The sequence below is a fragment of the Dendropsophus ebraccatus genome, chromosome 1 (assembly GCF_027789765.1).
Source record: "Dendropsophus ebraccatus isolate aDenEbr1 chromosome 1, aDenEbr1.pat, whole genome shotgun sequence".
In the NCBI taxonomy this organism is placed as follows: domain Eukaryota; kingdom Metazoa; phylum Chordata; class Amphibia; order Anura; family Hylidae; genus Dendropsophus; species Dendropsophus ebraccatus.
Window position 1 is genome coordinate 158,035,755 of NC_091454.1, and position 19,038 is coordinate 158,054,792.

At 40.8% G+C, this 19,038-nt stretch overlaps 1 protein-coding gene across 2 annotated transcripts in view; it reads right to left on the bottom strand.

The window, feature by feature from the left end:
• Positions 1-19,038, bottom strand: part of LOC138800706 (protein unc-13 homolog B-like) — a 133,333-nt gene that overhangs the window by 53,176 nt on the left and 61,119 nt on the right. The window contains exons 7-8 of one of the 2 annotated variants that reach the window (XM_069982599.1): positions 4,933-4,996; positions 4,488-4,770 (exon numbers count right to left, since the gene is read on the bottom strand). In XM_069982599.1, coding sequence (XP_069838700.1) covers positions 4,720-4,770; positions 4,933-4,996 — 115 coding nt within the window. In that variant the 3' untranslated portion in view covers positions 4,488-4,719. Of the gene's footprint in view, positions 1-4,487; positions 4,771-4,932; positions 4,997-19,038 lie in introns of those variants that run through there. The other variant, XM_069982608.1, reaches the window with a different exon arrangement.

A 19,038-nucleotide genomic window follows, 5' to 3' on the forward strand; every position in this document is an offset into this window, starting at 1 on the left:
CCAGCACCTAGGTCCGGTGGGAGAGGTCTCCCTAAGTGTGAATGCCACCTCTCCAAAGTTGTCTGTGCCAGTCTCCATCCAGACACCCTCAGGACAAACTCACCAGACTTCTGCCTTTCTCGATTCTGGGTCAGCAGGCAGTTTTATTGCGGCAACATTGGTCCAAAGATGGTGGCTACCCGTGACCCCACTAGCCAGACCCCTGACTATCTCCTCGGTCACGGGCGAGATTCTTACCGACCATGTGCACTACCAGACCGCACCTCTAGTCCTCCAGGTGGGCACTTCACATCTGGAGAAGATATCCTTCTACGTCCTGCCTCATTCTTCTTCCACCATCCTCCTGGGACTCCCTTGGCTGCAATTACATGCCCCTAAGCTGGACTGGAGAACCGGGAAGGTTCTTAGTTGGGGTCAGGACTGTTCCAACCAGTGTCTGAGGTCACCTCAGCCCAAGTACTCTATGTTGTCACCCGAGCCCGCCAAGCCTTTGTCCGGCCTACCGGCGGAATACCAAGACTTGCCTGATGCCTCTATATGCAGGCAAGAAAGAGGGGGAGGCCAAAGGGGGGGGGGGGTACTGTCACGGCCGCGGCGGCATACCGTGTTCCGGGCTGCCGCCGCGACCTCCTCCTGCCCCATGCAGCCGCCGGGGTCCTTGTGCAGGGACCCGGCGCTGCTGCTAGCTCGGCCCCTGGGGGCGCCTCACCTCTCCTCCGCTCCTGTCTCCATCTGTTCCGGCCTGCGCGCGCGTCCCCGCCTCCTAGGACGCGCGCGCGCCGGCTGTCTCAGATTTAAAGGGCCAGTCCGCCCCTAATTGATTAGTTGCACCAATCACTCCCTATATATTCCAGCCCTGCCCCACTACAGGTGTTGGAGCCTCTACATACTTCCCATAGCGTTTGGCCCAGCCCCCTGTTGTTCCTGATTCCTATCCGCTACCTGGTCCCAAGTCCTTGTTCCTGATACCTATCCGCTACCTGGTCCCTAGTCCTTGTTCCTGGTTCCTGCTCCCCTGTCACTCCATTGCTCCTGTGTTCAGCCTGTCACCTGCGGTTATGCCTACAGACCTCTGCCAGCACTATCTCCTGCCTACTGCTCCTGCCACGCCTCGCCTGCCGTCACTAGCAACCAAGCCAGGGGTAGCGACCTGGGGGTCGCCTGCCAGAGCAAGTCCATCCCGTCTTGCGGCGGGCTCTGGTGAATACCAGCGGCCCCTTAGACTCCGCTCCCTGGTGAGGTTAGTGCCATCGCTGGTGACGGTCCAGTGGATCCACTACTCCAGGCGTTGCAGATATAGGGCCCACTGTCTGGTTGTGTTGTACCTCTTTGAATCCTGACAATTATGTTCTTGGTAAAAATCCAAAACAGAGATGATCATAAGGAACTTTTCAGCACAAGTAAAAGTTTACATTTTGAAAATCACTAAATTAAGCAGCCAGTTCGGACTGTTCATCAGATTACTGAACACCATTGCAGTATCATCATATGCCTTATCTTTCGTGTAGAGAAGGATTTAAACAGACCTGCCAAACCAGCCATGTACTTGCCACATACTTTCAAAATATAAAGTGAGTCAAAAGTCTCAGGACACCTTTTTATTTCAGAAACGAAAGGTATATGGTACATCTGAATATCCGAGCAAGTAATGGTGAGGGTTTAGGCTGTGTCTGGAACATGGCAGCCATCTTGAACATGACCATAATGGATCAATGGCATGTTTTTCCAAGGGGAAGGTGGTCTTGTAGTATATCAAAGAAGACCAGATTTGCAATACCTAAAGTTATCAACACAGCTTCATTTCTGTGGTCAGCACTATAGACAACATATCAGACATAAAATAACTATGCACAACTGGGAAGTTCTGTGTTGATGACTTTTGAACCACAAAAGATATATAATGTGGCAAACGATTTCCAGACAATTTTAGTTTTCTTTGATATGGTAGATGACCACCTTTCCATTGGAGAAACTTGCTGGGGTAGTCAAACATGCCATTTTCCCTTTTGTTTCTAAAATTAAGGGGTTTACCGAGACTTTTAACTCACTCTGTAGATGGAAAAAGAGACAGGCATTTCCATTAATATTTACTATGATTTTCAAGTATTTTCTATAAATTGAATGCTAAAAAATAAAAAAAATAAAAAATAAATAAAAAATACAAATTTTGCTCTAGAATGCAAAGACCTGATAAAGCTATGTTTAAAAGAAAAAAAATCATAAAAAAGATAATTTGCTCATGCAGGGCTCATCTATCCTAAAGAGGGTTAAGTAATTTTAATTTAATTTTGCTACTTTTACCCTTGGATAAATGATAGTATAGAATTGTCTATGGCACAGAAGCAAATTCTTTTCTTTTTCTCTTCATTATTTTTTCTACCAGCATTATAGCCCTAATGTCTCTTGTGGTGAAATAAAAACAGTTAACTACTGACAGCAGCTGCTGTTCCCTTCTAGGATACTGCAGCATCTATTTGCTGTCTCCAGAGCATGGCTCCTGTAGCCACAACATATTCCGCACATACGTTATTCTATCCTTTCATTTACTCCCAAGATGGTTATCATTAACCGGTTCTACTGCTTATCAATTATGCAAGACTCAGGAACACAGGCTCGGTGTCTAGATGCAAACAAAATTTATACGACACTAACCTCATGTGCCAGATAGCCTGAGATGTAGAATACTAAGGTACACCTAGGTTTGTCTAAATGGATCATAAAATGTCATATGCCTTAGCAATATATATCTTGCTGACAGTCAAGGCACACAGCACTGATCTCTGCAAACATCTGTGTAGTCCATCATTTTTGTAGTTTTTTTACTAGAAATAATGCCAATGTTTTATTAGTCTACCAACATAGTGTCCTCTCCAGAAAAAGGATCATTCACGGGGTCAGCACGACATGATTAGGAACAAACCCCTTTATCCCTACGCAGTGCACACTAGCAAACACAAATGGTAGTACCCACACACCCTGTAAACTGCAGTATGCTGACAAGAAGATATGGACTTCTATCACTGCAATACTGTCATATTACTATATGTGAGAAAAAAATAGATTGCTAGCACTCACCACTCTATGAAGCAAGGATGACTTTACTGTATTTCATTTCCATGAACAGCGGGGAGAGGGATACAGGGGGTGCAGACTGCTCTGCACCCCCTGTATTCCTCTCCCCGCTGTTCATGGAAATGAAATAAGTAAGTGATTACAGTGCAGTTACATCCAGTGACTACATGTGACATTTTCTCTGATTGGAATGCATTTTCCCGTTTCTTCTCCCTTCAGCACAGACTATCATGCCAACTTCCTCCAACCACATCTTTACTCAGACATCTTTGGCTCCCTGCTCCACCAGCACTCTCCCCACCTTGTCTACATTCCCTATACTGCTTATCATCCTGTCCCTTGAACAGTACTAGGCCATGTTCACATGGTGTAAGACACCAGCCGCTCCGTAACCCATCCGGGTCACGGAACGGCCGGTGTCAGAGAAGATCATGCAGTACCGGCCAGATGATCTTTACTGCTTCTGAATTCGGATGTGGGTGCATCAGTGTGTTCCCGCATCCAAATTCCATTGAGGGCAGCACAAAGTAAGTGTCATATTAATTATCTGCTGGTCTGTGGCAGAAACGTTAGCATCACAGCTCAGGCAGGCATGATATTAGTGTATGGCACCAGCCTATTAGAACTTGTTTCAGAGCAGGGAAGATGGTGGCCCTTAGCTCCATGATAGTATTTAGTAAAGAAATGAGAGGATTACAAAGGGGTTTGGGAAATGAGAAAGTCTCCCTTTGCTTATGCCCCTCACTGGCAGATTTTGGCATTTTAGCGATTATATATTTAGGATCGGAGTTTCTCGTATTCCACCTGTTATGGACCTAATATCAATTGCCATGTTGACCATGTAGACACAGCCTCTGTGTCTGTGCACTCATCCTGATGTAAGTGTACATTATGAAGCCTTTAGGCAAGGCAATACACTTATTTCATGGAGCGCCTAGGGGGTTAAGAGCTTGCTAAAAGATTTCACTCTTACCAATTATTTTGTGCTAGAAGGGCAAAAGTATTATATTATCAATATTTCTGCCTGTAACCCACATGAGGTTAGGAACAGCAGTAGAAATGCTTATATACATGAGAAATTGTGTTTGCATTATTGTCCCTTTTCTTTTTCACACAATTCAGAGCTTGCTTAAAAGAACTTTAGCTGAGAAATATTCATAGTGGAAAGAAAAGTGTTACATCTTAAAATGGACAATAAAGAATCCTTAATAAGACTGATACATGGATTGTACAGTTCTCCCATTTTTCAATATATTATTGTAGAAGTTGATGCACCAAATGTTTAATGGTTGTTAACATGAAATGTACTGTACATAAACCAATTATAGCAAGAACTACATAAATGTAATCACTTATACCGTGTAAATCACAAGAACCAGCACTAGTCTGCGTGCAAAAAAACATAAATCACCCTGACACAAAGTTTGAAGGAAAATCACATCTATATTAATCAATTCCAATAAATAGAAAAATCCATAAGCATAAAAAAGACTGTATCCCCAGGTCACATGCTTATAATTCTAAACAAGGAGTGTCCAACTTGTGGCCTTCCAGCTGTTGCAAAACTACAATTTCTATCATGCCCGGACGGCCGTAGTTTTACGTAGTGTGAATATAGCCTTATATTGTAATCCTGCTAGTGCTGGTCTATTGTAAAATTAAGGGTCCCATTACACAAATCGATTTTCCGATTGTTCCCTGTAAACATACGGAAAAATTATTGTTTAAATTCAAAAAAATTAAAAATCATCCGGATTGGTGCCAGACAGGGTAAAAGTTCGATTGTTTCTCTTTTTTACCCCTTCAAATATTGACAGTATGTTTTTTCTGCAATGACTGTAAATACTGGCATTTTCTTACCTTTTGTATGGCTCTGCTCCATCTTTCTTTTGCAATGCAACTTGTGAAAACCGCATCTTCATTTCTACAGAATAGAAATTGATGTTTATTCTAAAGGAATTAGATATTGCCGCTAAGATATTAGAATCTGGATCTCATTACATAATGTCAACCAAGTTCCGCTTATAATACTGGCATCATCTTACACAGCAGCAGTGCCTTGGGCTTCCTTAGGCATAAGGGATGTGGTGAAACGGCTTTCTCTGCATCTCCTATAATGTTGCCACCATAACTAGGATCAAATGTAAAGCAATGCTTTCAATTGTTAAGGCTACAGTTTCTGTTATTTCTACATATTATTATATTTTAAAATTTTATTTTTTTTCACAGAAATTGTTCTTTGTTGGCTTAAAATTTAAAGATTATAAAAGTATATATTCTGACATTACAGTTTTGCACAGGTCACAGGTTAAAACAGCAACATCCTAAACAAACTGTATCACAGAGAACAGGTGTTCTGTATTTTACATCAAAGGTATATATACCAAAGAGGCAGGCCTTAAGAGAGGGGGCTCCCTTTAAGTTGAACCCCATTCTTTTTAACCCCTTCAGGAAAGTGCAAATTTTCATTTTTGCGCTTTCGTTTTTCCTACTCGCGTAGAACTCGCAGTAGAACTTTCACCTACAGACCCACATGAACCCTTATTTTTTGCCCCACTAATTGTACTTTGCAATGACAAACTTGATTTCTCCATAAAATATGCTGCAAAACCAGAAAAAAAAAATATTTGCTTAGTGAAATTGAAAATAAAACACGTTTTTTTTTTTATTAAGGGGGGGGGGGGGGAAGGGGTGTTGTGTTTACTTCGTTTGTCCTATGGTAAAACTGACATGTTATCTATGTTCCTCAAGTCAGTACAATTGCAACGATATGTAACTTGTGTAACTTTTATTTTATTTGACGACTTTTAAAAATTTTAAACCTTTTAAAAAATCTAAATGCTCCTTAAAATTGCTCTATGGCCCTGCTTATACTGCTTTTATTCTTTGGTCTATGGGGCTGGTTGAGGTGTAATTTTTTGTGCCATTATTTGTGCTTTATATAGGTAGCTTGGGGGACACCAGGGACACCAGGGATGGGGGGATGACAGCTGCATCTAGCGGGCATGGTGATCGGACTGCGCCCGCTAATAGCCGCGGTCCTGAGCTATAAATAGCACCTGGTATTACAGTGGTCTAGAACAGGGTCACCGCGCGGCCCCTCTCTGAACTCCCCTACCGACTGAGGGCATAGTTATGTCATTGGTTGTGAAGGGTTTAAACAGGGAAATAGAGGTTCTAAGATCCAAGATCTTTCCTGAGGTCCGTTTGACAGGTGATGCAGTTTTTGTCCTTAAAAAAATACTTTTAAATCTGCAGTCCGGTGTCAAATTGGCGTGGCCTAGTGTTTATGCCCTAGGCTTGCACCACTTCTCCGTCCCTCCTCATCACTAGGAATGCCCCCGGGCAGGATTTTTCCTATTCCTAACCTGTCTAAGAAGTGGACAGGTGCCTTACGATCAAGCTCATGTGCAGTGTTCACACAGGTGATGAATAGGAGAAATTGTTCTAGGGCCATTCCTAATGATGGAGAGGTAGGGAAGGAGGGACAGAGGGGTGTCACAATCCTATGACATGGGTACTCTGGGCCACACCAATTTGACAGACACAGGGCTGCAGGCTTAAAAGTTGTTTTTAGGACAATAACTGCATCACCTGCCAAACGGACCCTAGGACAGATCTTGGATTAAATCAGCTGAATATACAAACGGTTTGGGGGGGGGGGGGTCAGATTGTGGGTACAGAGATGCTTTAAGAAATACATTACATATGTTTAAAAGGGATAAAGCAAAAGATTCTGTCTTCTATCAGAAAATTCTAGCCACCCACCCTGGCTACATAATAAGCTGATGAAAGATTGCAATAAATGTAGATATTAATGCTCAGGTAACAATACATACTGTACAAAAATATATACACACACTCGAATGCATGAAATGAATAAACAAGTTAATAAATATTGACTGCACATATACAGAATTCTAAACATTGATATCAAAGTAACTCAATCAAGTAAACGCTCCCTTGAAGTTATGATGAAGAGGCCAAATGGAAATGCATGCTGTACCCCACAGCATAGGCGAAAAAGAGATCTATAATGACAGCTCTCTTCATATAGTATTTTTAGTCATATGAATAAACTGATATATGGAATGGTTGTTTTACTTGAGGTAATGGTAGATTTTGCTTTTATATAGGATGCGGGATGATAACTTAATTTGATGGCAACATAGACAGACATCTAATTTAGTGCAGGATGTGTCTACAATCATACAATACATATAGTTAAATGAAGCGCAAAATGTTTTGGAAGTATTTTAGTTTTGCTTTTTTTGTAACTCTAGAAAATAAGGGAGGGGGAGTAGCAAACTTAATATACTAGTTTCCTGCTACAAAAAGTTTTTTTTACATAAACCCCACTTTACACCAATATTTTATTACTTTTTCTTTTTTGTGCTACTTACACTAAAGGAAAAAGTGGCTGGAGCATAAAATGAAGGTACATAGAATCCTACTGATATATTTTATTGAAATGAGTATAAAGTATAACTGAAATATAAACCTGGCTGGCAGAAATTGTGCTTTATGCCAGCTAACAATGTCTGTGCAGACCTTGGTGCCCAATAGGTGGCCTGTGTAATTTCTCAGTAAACTACCAGATTGTCACTCGTTTACACTTTACTGCGTTCACACTACGTATATTTCAGTCAGGATATTTCAGTCAGTATTGCAACCAAAACCAGGAGTGGATTAAAAACACAGAAAGGATCTGTCCACACAATGTTGAAATTGAGTGGATGGCCGCCATATAACAGTAAATAACGGCCATTATTTCAATACAACAGCCGTTGTTCTAAAATAACAGCAAATATTTGCCATTATATGGTGGCCATCCACTCAATTTCAACATTGTGTGAACAGATCCTTGCTGTGTTTTTAATCCACTCCTGGTTTTGGTTGCAATACTGACTGAAATATACTGACTGAAATATACATATACTGACTGAAATATACGTAGTGTGAACGCAGCCTATGATCGGGCCATGTAATAGGACTCTAAGAACATTTTTAAACCGCTCTCCCACACAATTCAGCGAACATCTCCAGTCTATTTTGCAGTATAAGTGGCTTTTGTAAAGCACATCTTTGCTAAAACAGTTCAGGTAAGTGCCTACAAATGAAAAAAAAAAAAAAAAAAAATAGATGATAAAAACAAAACTACTTGCTAGTACTTGGATTTTTTTTCTTACTATACAGTTGCAATTCTTGTTCCTTTAGGCTAGGGCTACTTGGCAATTCACAGTCATGTGACCAGGAATCACAGTGTAGTGTAGTGATTCTGACTCTTATTCATGTGAGTGGGCCGCAGTGCAACCCCCAAAAGGCCATGGCATTGAGTCTGTAGTTGAAAATAATTAATTCAGGATGGATTTTTTTGTTACTGTAGTCACTGTCACAACCACTTGTGAGTCACAATATGACCCCATTCACTTTGATAAACGTCATAGCAGTTCTTGGTTATGTTGTCATAACCTTATTGTTTGATTCCTATCAATTTTTTGTTTCCCTAGAGATTCCTATCATATGTATGTCTTTGTGTCTAGACCCTTTTTTTCTTGTGTATTTTTATGTATTCAATTTAGGTGTTTTTATGCCTTTTTTCATGGACCAGTTATTGGCTGGCAGGAATGCTCACTACTGATAATCGACTTGTGTAAAAAGGCCATGCATCTTCTTGTATAACAGTAGCGGCAAATGATGATGATGAGATGATTGGGCTACACAAACATTCTAGCTCATTAAGTCTTGTAATCGCTGATCGGCGCACGTTTAAGGCCTCGGGTCCGGTCCTAAGGGAGCCTAAGCCTATAAAATGAAATATTTTCTGTATCATTAACAACATTGATCCTTGCAAGTTACTTTGGAAAACCTGCTTTATCATATACTTGTACTCTTTTGTTTAAATTTGCAAATATTTGTATTTTGTATTAGAAAGTCTCAGTAAACATACAATAATATAAAAAAGGAAAAAGGTCTATTTACAGTGATATGTCTCTTTAACTATAACCCATGTATGCTTGTTTAAAAGAAATAACTAAAATTCTGTGAGGATTTTTTTTTTAATTTAAGTACTGTTACTGTTCATGCTCTGTGCAGTTCAAAATATCAAAGTTATTGATGCAAAACCATTGTTTGTGAGCTACTGCAGCAAATGTACTATTTTATAAGAAGATATAGGCATTCATTGAAAATGTTAAATATTTAATGGAACCTCTGTGTGTGTGTGCCTATGAAACATGTTTTTGCAATGCTGCGACACTGCTCAATGTGGATAATGATCTTTTATGTATGCAAATATATGCTGAAACACTGGTTGCACTATATAAAGTCTGCACAAGAAAGCCATTCCTAAAGAAATTGCTTACTTGTTTTTAAGTAACTTCACTTTTGTTTTTCCTCCTATTGTATACTGATTAACATTAAATTCAAAAGGTGAAAAGGGTAAATCAGAAAAAAAATGTTTTCTAATAAACTGGTGTCAGAAAATTACAGATTTGTAAATAAGTTTAAGGGTAGCTTCACACACACACACACCGTATTGCAGCAGGTTTTCAGCAGATCCGCAGCAGACCTGCAGTTGATTTGATCTAAATAACTGAACAGCATCAAATCTGCACCATCAAATCTGCTGCTGATCTGCTGCGGATCCGGTGTGTGGGAAGGCACCCTAAAATTGCTTAGAAAATTCAGGTCTCCCAGTATTTATCAGCTGCTGTATGCCCGTCAGGAAGAGAATTTTTTTTCCCGGTCTGACTCAGTGCTCTTTGCTGCCACCTCTGTGCGTGTCAGGAACTGTTCAGAGGAGAAGCAAATCTCCTTTGAACACTTCCTGTCATTGACAGAGGTGGCAGGAGAGATCACTGTGGCAGACTAAAAAGAAAATGCAAAATGCAACCCGGCCAGGTCACGCAACAGCCGGTGTTAGAGAAGATCATCCTGGCTGGTACTGCAGCTGAATTCAGATGCGGGCGCATCTGTGCCCACATCCAAATTCCCCACTGCACACAATGGAGCATGTGGCCGGAGCTGCACGCTCCATTCTGTGCACTGAAAGGTTTTCTGCGGGCGCTATTCAATGAATAGCGGCCGCAGAAAACTGACATGTCAGTTTTTTGCGGCACCTCTAGGGATCCCAGCCGGAGTGTATACCGTGTGTATACACTCCAGCAGGGATTCCCTCAAATGCAGCACTACGTAAGTACCATAGTAATCACAGCGATTGTTGCAAATCAGCAACATTGGCCGTGATTGCTTCTCACTTACGTAGTGTAAACATGGCCTTTCAGTGTAAGAGATAGCAACATAGAGGGTGAGTCAATTACATACAAGCTCAAAGGATTGACATGGGAAGGAGAAACCTAGACTGCAGAAAGAGAGATGATAGCCTGAAAGAAAGAATTATATAGGCCATGTACCAGCATAGAGGTAAAATATAACTCACAAGCTCTTATAGTGCCTATAAAAGCAAAAATGGTCAAACAAGACCATTTACACACCTTCAAAAAGACGGTTGTTTTTATTGGACCACTGTTATTTAATGGCAAATAATGGGTGTTATTTGCATAATAACGCCTGTTGTTTTAAAATAACAGTCCTTATTTGTCGTTATAGGACAACTTTCCAATAAAAACAGCTGTCATTTTGATGGTCAGTTTAATATGGAGAAAGCAATATTTTTTTTTTTTTTAAATGTGTAAATAGCCTTTAAGGTTACATGGGGGATCTACACAATGTCAGGCAGATATTTTAATGTAATAGCCTATCGGTGTATATCACAATGTAAAAAAAATGTTCTTAGTAACATACTGTATCCATTTTCCCACGATATATATTGTCTCTGCAAGCACACATGCTATACTAAGACACTCTATATACTTGCACATAAGATTTTTCATTTGATTTCATTCAATAGTCTCCACTTTGAATATTTCATTTGATTTCATTCAATAGTCTCCACTTTGAATATTACATAAGACATATAATGAAGTACCTAGGGGTCAAATGTCATATCTTGTTAGTTAATAGGAATTTTCTTATTCTTATTCCTCATTTTTCATTATTGTAATTAATGCATTTACAAGAATGTTCCTGTCACTGAACAAATAAATTGTATAAACCAGATTCTTAATGGCTCCCCTTCAGTTCACAGAACAAAACTTTGAGTCCAAGCATTCTGTATATGACAATAACAATGGAAGCTGCACAGAGGTCTAAAACAGGTCAGAGAAACCCACATTATATGTAACTTACAAACAACAATTACTTTACATAATTCTTTTTCTTCACATACAGTTAGTTGAGATAATAGTTTCATATAAATTTACCTTGTTCTGAATCTTAACTTGTAAATACTGCAATTAATGTCAATATTTGCATATGATAACTAATTATGCCAATTAAACACTAGTATCATTAGTTTTACATTGATAGATACAGAAATCCAATATCTTTTGGTTGCACTGAAAGGCACAGCCTGTAAAATCCTTTTTCTTTGTTGGCAACACTAACGTGTGACTCTTATGGTGGCAATAAGGGAAAAAACTGGTTAGGTCTATGATGAATAGGGAATTCCAGGGAATTTTTTTTTTGCAAACTTAGTTTTTAATTAAAGTTTTCAGAATATACAGCACATTGTAGCAACATATAGAACATATTGTGCTTTAAGTACAATAGTCTGTTATAATGGCTCAACCATACCTTCATGCATAACTAAAAGACAATAAGGGTCTGTTCACACGTACAGACTCGCTGCGTATTTATCGCTGTGAGTTTCTCGCACATAAATCCACAGTGATACTGATTGCTATCAAGTCAATGTATGTGTATTCTCGCTGCGTGTTTGGTGCGATTTTTACATGCGAGTTTTGATTTTCACATGATTTTCACAGGCAAGTTCAACACCACAAAAAATGCAGCTACTTTCATGTGAGTTTGATGCGAGTTCTGTGTGAGTTTCACGCAGCGAGTCTGTACGTGTGAACAGACCCTAAAACAGCTTGCGGAGTGAGGCCCCTCCATCCCATTGGGTTGAAAAGACCAAGTATTAGTAAATGGTGGATATTTAATCAGGTATAGGCGGAGGCCCCAAAGAACCAGCAGCATCTTGCCTCAGATACCAGGCCGTGTTATTAAAGGGCCACACCACGTCATATAATTCAGAAGGTTCTAAGAAAGAGACTAGAAACCTCTTCCATTTCTGAAAAAAGGATTTGTCTATCTTTTCCCTGGCAGGTTCAGCCTCCAGTCGTGGTCATGTCAGGCACTAGCCACCTTGTCAATGGGCAGCGTTTAGCTCCCAATATGAAGATATGAACCAGATGGTTAATCTGCACCCCTTCCGCTGGTATGTGTAACACTATCAAGTGTGTGTCAACCGATATATGCAGCTTAGAATTAAGGAAACCAAAATGATCCCTCCAAAATGTGACCACTCGTGTGCAGGAGAATAGACCACGATAAAGATCCGTGCCATACTCCTGACAGTTTGGGAAGGCATTGATCCTATCAGGGTGTAGCTTCGTTCTAGGGAAACTAAATCCATATGTGGTATGATGGAAGATACGAAAGTGAGCGTCCTTCCATTGTTCACATGTTATCGCCTTCCTGATCATACCCCACCCTTTTAAAATGTGGTCCCCTAACTCGGAAAGAGTGAGTTTATTCTCCCAATACCTAAACATTGACTGGGTTAGTCCCCTGGATGATGCCAAAGATCCATGTGTTGGCTCACAAGATAAGGTAGTCCTACCAACTTCCTACAATGCTGCCACGCCTTATAGAGTCCCTGAACATAATACTATTCTTGACTTCCTTGGGAAGGACCGAAAACCTGGTGTGTAGTAAACTAGGGACCAGGGATGGGCTATTTGTGTTTCCAGAGAAAAATTGGAATAATTGCTTGTACCTCTCACCCAGCTGATTCCATGCTTCAGCAAACAGGCCAGATTATAGCATCTATAGGACTTTTTTAAGAGGAGTAAAAAACAAGTGACTGTTTTGACTTTGCAGCATTTCTTATATGTTTCCTTATGATATGATTATTATTATTTTAGCCTGGTTTGCTCAGTATCGTCTTTGATATTGTGTGCTATTTGCTTCATAGACAGATGTGCTTATGTCAGCAAAAGGCACAACAGAGATTTCCCTAGTGATCCCTTTAATAAGAATAGCTGTTAAAGTTCCCCTCCAAACCAACATTTACCCATCAATGCCTTCCTTAACTTAGGCTCTATTTTATTTCCTAGAAAACAGCGTATGCTTCTTTATAGTATGTAGCTTATAGAAAGCAAATAAAGCAAAAAATTCACAAAACTAGACACTATGCTGTTTTATGTCATATCAGCATTGACAACACTTTAGGATTTTCCTTTTCTTACAAAATAGACTAAATTTATTGAGTGGAACAAGCTCTGATGCAACATTTCATAGTGGTTGTCTCAAATACTACCCAAGTTATTATGCTTTATTAGCTCATGTAGATTTCCATGAACCAAAATGGTAAGAGTAGCTACTTTTATGGTAGCTTTAAAAATGCACTTGTAAGCACAGCCACTTCCAGAGCAGGATTGGATTCCTCTTGCCGGATCAGTTACGGATTTAAAGATGCAATGATGTACATGCCCTACTGGGGGCACTGTGGGCACTGGAAGGGGGGAGGGGGGTAATGGGCTAATGTGGGTACTGGGGGGTGATGGGTGGTTGTGAGCACTTGGGGGGGCCCAATTTCAGGTTTTGCCTCAGGCAGCACAATACCTAGAATCCACTCTGCGTCCTAATCTGCTGATTTATATTATGTAAATAATCTTTCTGTAGGTATAAATGATATGAGACATTCACACATAGCAATAAATATCTGCAAATATGTCACTGTTGTTTTTGTCAACATACAGAACAAGGGAAAGTACCTTTACAGTCACTGGCACTCAGTTTAGAATACGTAGTTTTTAGCATAGACCTCAGTTTGTATTCTTCTGGCAACGCATCCCTAAATCAAAATACTTTTACATGTCTTGTTTCTTGTTGCTACCAATATCCATCTGTGCATATGGCAATGAGCCCAATAACAAGCCAGGAATATCTCCACCCAAGAGTATAGATGTCCGATGGCCCCAGGAAAACAGAGCAGAATATTGAACAATTGCATTTTTCAGATGAGAAAGCATCTTCTACTGGTTTCTGTCGCTGCAAAAACCAGTGTAGCAAAAGCAAATAGGAAAAAATGCTTACAAAAAACAATGCTGGACAGAAGAATAATACAATCCACAACATGTGATCATATCAATTGAGGGTTGAAGTTCCATAGAATTAATTTAGAATGGAAGTGATTTAGTAGAGAAGGGGTTAATTGGTACATTTGTAAGTCAGGTTTACTTCTATCCTAAGGCCATGCTCACACAACGTACGTTTTGAATAACGGCCGTTGTTGCTGATTCGCAACAACGGCCATGATTAATTCGAAACTTACGTGCAGTTCAGTTAGAGGGAATCCCAGCCAGAGTGTATACACATAGTATACACTCTGGCCTGAATCCCTAACGGCCGCCGAATAACTGACATGTCAGTTTTGTGCGGCCCCCGCTATTAAATAGCAGCTCAAAGGAAGATCATCCGGCCGGTACTGCAGTGATGATCTTCACAAACACCAGCCGTTTTGTTACCCGGCCGGGTCACAGAACGGCCAGTGTTTTATTTAGTGGGAACATGGCCTAAAGGTTAATTGATCCCCCTATGCAGTATTAGTTACATTAATACAGTGGCACAACTAAGCTCATCACATGGCTATGGTAACAGAAGGTATCAGAGGCAAGCTTAGCATACAATGGTGCTTAAATCATTGTGAACACTTCAGATCTTTTTATATTCCCACCATCTCACAGTGCACAGTCTAACAAAGTGGGCTTTGAACGCCAATGAATGTGTGAATATAGATTTATACATAGTTAAATTACTGTAGTTTATTTTAGTAAGGGTAAGTAGGTATATGGCTATGTTCACACAATGTTTTTTTAGCTCCGTTTAAAATTACGTCCGTCATTTTGAGTCTGAAATAATGGGCATCATTTAGTTGTCTTGCCTCCCCTTAGTGCAATGACGGCTGTTGGTACATTATTCTAGTTTGGGCTACTTATTGGACTTTGGGTGCGGCTTAATTTAAAAAAGCCAATAAATTTAACAGTAAAAACAGAGAAAGAACAGTGACAAAATAAAAACTGTGTGTGAATAACTAATAAAATAAATCCGATGTTTGCAAAAGACGTCCGATAATAATGATCATGTTCATTATTTTGACGTCCGTAGTAAAACCGTTTGTTATTTAATAGATTGTGTGCATTGGACGTCTGTCTTCCTATTGACATCTATGCATTGCCATTGCAGTCAGTCAAATTGCGTCAATAACTGACTTTTTTATATCAAAATCTACAGCATTTTCTCCATTTTTGATGTTGTGTGAACATAGCCTTTACATGTTATCTCTATAATGTGAGTTTTTGAAATTCTAGGATGGAGGGGACACAAGTTTAGAAAATGTACAAACATTTGAGGCACATAGCTAAAGCTTAATAACACAGATACAGCCAGTGACTCCCAGGTGACATGGTGTAGTTTTAGCTTTCATAATATTATTATTATTATTATTATTATTATTATTATTATTATTATTATTATTATTATTATTATAGTGCTTGAAAAGCACTATATTGTAATCCGTATTCTTCTTCTTCTTCCAGCCATTTTTCTGCGCGTAATACAGCCCGAACCGCTTTGTGCACACACTCCGTTCAAACTGCGTTTCGAAGCCCTCGGCGGTGTGTGGTGTGCTATCTATTTTTCGTTTCGATCGGATTTGTCGTTTTTAAGAAATTTACGTTAAACGACCCCAAATTTCCCATAGAAAATAATGGCCCATTGCAAATAATGGCCACACTCTAACCGCTAACAGCCGATCGCAGCACATATGCAAATAGCTGAGATATAGCAGCCAATAGGAACTCTAAGGTCTCGTCATGCAATGTATCACACCATCCACAGTCACATGTCCACTATTGGCCAATAGAAGATGTAATATATGGAAGGTCCTTAACGATTTTGTCTCCCCGACATGAGTAAGATTGTCATGGTAACCGAGCAATGGTCTTTACCATTATAAGTACTCAGATCGCTCTTAAAGGGACCCAGGTCACCCTTAAAGGAACGCAAGTCGCTCTTAAAGGGACCCAAGTCTCTCTTAAAGGGACGGGAGCCATGTCGCTCTTAAAGGGACCCAAGTTGCTCTTAAAGGGACGGGAGCCATGTCGCTCTTAAAGGGACCCAAGTCGTTCTTAAAGTTACCCAAGTCGCTCTTAAAGTGGCGGGACCCAAGTCGCTCTTAAAGGGACGGGACCCAAGTCGCTCTTAAAGGGTCCCATGTAGCTCTTAAAGGGATCCAAGTCGCTCTTAAAGGGACGGGACCCAAGTTGCTCTTAAACGGACAGGACACTCCAAAAGGTATGGGACCCATGTCGCTCTTAAAGAGACCCATGTCGCTAGAGCGACCTGGGTCCCTTTAAGAGCGGCCCGGGTCCCTTTTAAGAGCGACCTGGGTCCTTTTAAGAGCGAAATGCGTCCCTTCAAGAGTGACCAAGGTCCCTTTAAGAGCGAAATTGGTCCCTTTAAGAGCAACCTGGGTCCCTTCTAGAGCAAAATATGTCCCTTTAAGAGCGACCTGGGTCCCTTTAAGAGCAAAATATGTTCCTTTAAGAGCGACCTGGGTCCCTTTAAGAGCAAAATTGGTCCCTTTAAGAGTGAAATTGGTCCATTTAAGAGCGACCTGGGTCCCTTTAAGAGCGAAATATGTCCCTTTAAGAGCGAAATATATCCCTTTAAGAGCGACCTGGGTCCCTTTAAGAGCGAAATATGTCGCTTTAAGAGCAAAATGGGTCCTTTTAAGAGCAACCTGGGTCCCTTTAAGAGTGAAATGGGTCCCTTTAAGAGCAAAATGGGTCCCTTTAAGAGCGATCTGGGTCCTTTTAAGAGCAAAATGGGTCCCTTTAAGAGCGAAATGGGTCCCTTTAAGAGCGAAATGGGTCCCTTTAAGAGCGACCTGGGTCCCTTTAAGAGCAAAATATGTCCCTTTAAGAGCGAAATATGTCCCTTTAAGAGCAAAATATGTCCCTTTAACCTCTTAAGGACATAGGACGTATCGGTACGTCCTATGTCCTCATTAGCACTTCAAAGCGGGGCCGCGCGGCGGCCCCGCTTTGAAGTGCCGCGATCCCGGGTGCCGCGAGTAGCCCGGGACCGCTGCTATTAGCGGGCACGGTCCGATCGCCGTGCCCGCTAATTAGCTAATCGGAGGCAGCTGTCAAAGTTGACAGCTGCCTCCGATTACCGGAGGCAACGTTTCCCTGGTGTCTAGTGGGGGAGATCGCTCCTCCGGGACCTTGTCCCGGAGGAGCGATCTCTGTTACTGATGCCGGCCGGGGACGCGTCCAAGATGGCGCCGTCCTCGGCTCGGCACTCGTTTGTTTCCGGCTGCAGCAGCCGAAAGCAAACGAGTGCCGATGTCATGGATCTCTGCAGCATATCTATGCTGCAGAGATCTCAATGAGAGATCCAAGTGTATATACTAGAAGTCCCCCAGGGGGGCTTCTAGTATATGTGTAAAAAAAAAAAAAAACGTGTTGTTAATAGTAAAAAGCCCCCTCCCCTAATAAAAGTCTGAATCACCCCCCTTTTCCCAGGTTTTAAATAAAAGTAAACAAATAAATAAATAAATAAACATGTTTGGTATCGCCGCGTGCGTAATCGCCCGAACTATTAATTAATCACATTCCTGATCTCGTACGGTAAACGGCGTCAGCGAAAAAAAATCCCAAAGTGCAAAATTGCGCATTTTTGGTCGCATCAAATCCAGAAAAAATGTAATAAAAAGCGATCAAAAAGTCGTATATGCGCAATCAAGGTACCGATAGAAAGATCACATCATGGCGCAAAAAATGACACCTCGCACAGCCCCATAGACCAAAGGATAAAAGCGCTATAAGCCTGGGAATGGAGCGATTTTAAGGAATGTATATTGGTTAACAACGGTTTGAATTTTTTACAGGCCATCAGATACAATATAAGTTATACATGTTATATATCGTTTTAATCGTAACGACTTGAGGAACATGCATAACAAGTCAGTTTTACCCCAGGGCGAATGGCGTAAAAACACATTTCCCCCAAATAAAAGAAATGCGTTTTTTTTTTCAATTTCACCACACTTTGAATTTTTTTCTGGTTTCGCAGTGTACTTTATGCAAAAATTCAGCCTGTAATTGCAAAGTACAATTAGTGACGCAAAAAATAAGGGCTCATGTGGGTTTCTAGGTGGAAAAATGCAAGTGCTATGACCTTTTAAACACAAGGAGGAAAAACCGAAAACGTAAAAACGAAAATGGGCCATGTCCTTAAAGGGTTAAGAGCAAAATGGGTCCCTTTAAGAGCGACCTGGGTCCCTTTAAGAGCGAAATTGGTCCCTTTAAGCGTGAAATTGGTCCCTTTAAGAGCAAAATGGGTCCCTTTAAGAGCAAAATGGGTCCCTTTAAGAGCGACCTGGGTCCCTTTAAGAGCGACCTGGGTCCCTTTAAGAGCAAAATGGGTCCCTTTAAGAGCAAAATGGGTCCCTTTAAGAGCGAAATGGGTCCCTTTAAGAGCAAAATGGGTCCCTTTAAGAGTGACCTGGGTCCCTTTAAGAGCAAAATATGTCCCTTTAAGAGCGAAATATGTCCCTTTAAGAGCAAAATATGTCCCTTTAAGAGCGAAATTGGTCCCTTTAAGCGTGAAATTGGTCCCTTTAAGAGCAACCTGGGTCCCTTTAAGAGCGACCTGGGTCCCTTTAAGAGCGAAATATGTCCTTTTAAGAGTGAAATATGTCCCTTTAAGAGCAACATGGGTCCCTTTAAGAGCAAAATTGTTCCCTTTAAGCGTGAAATTGGTCCCTTT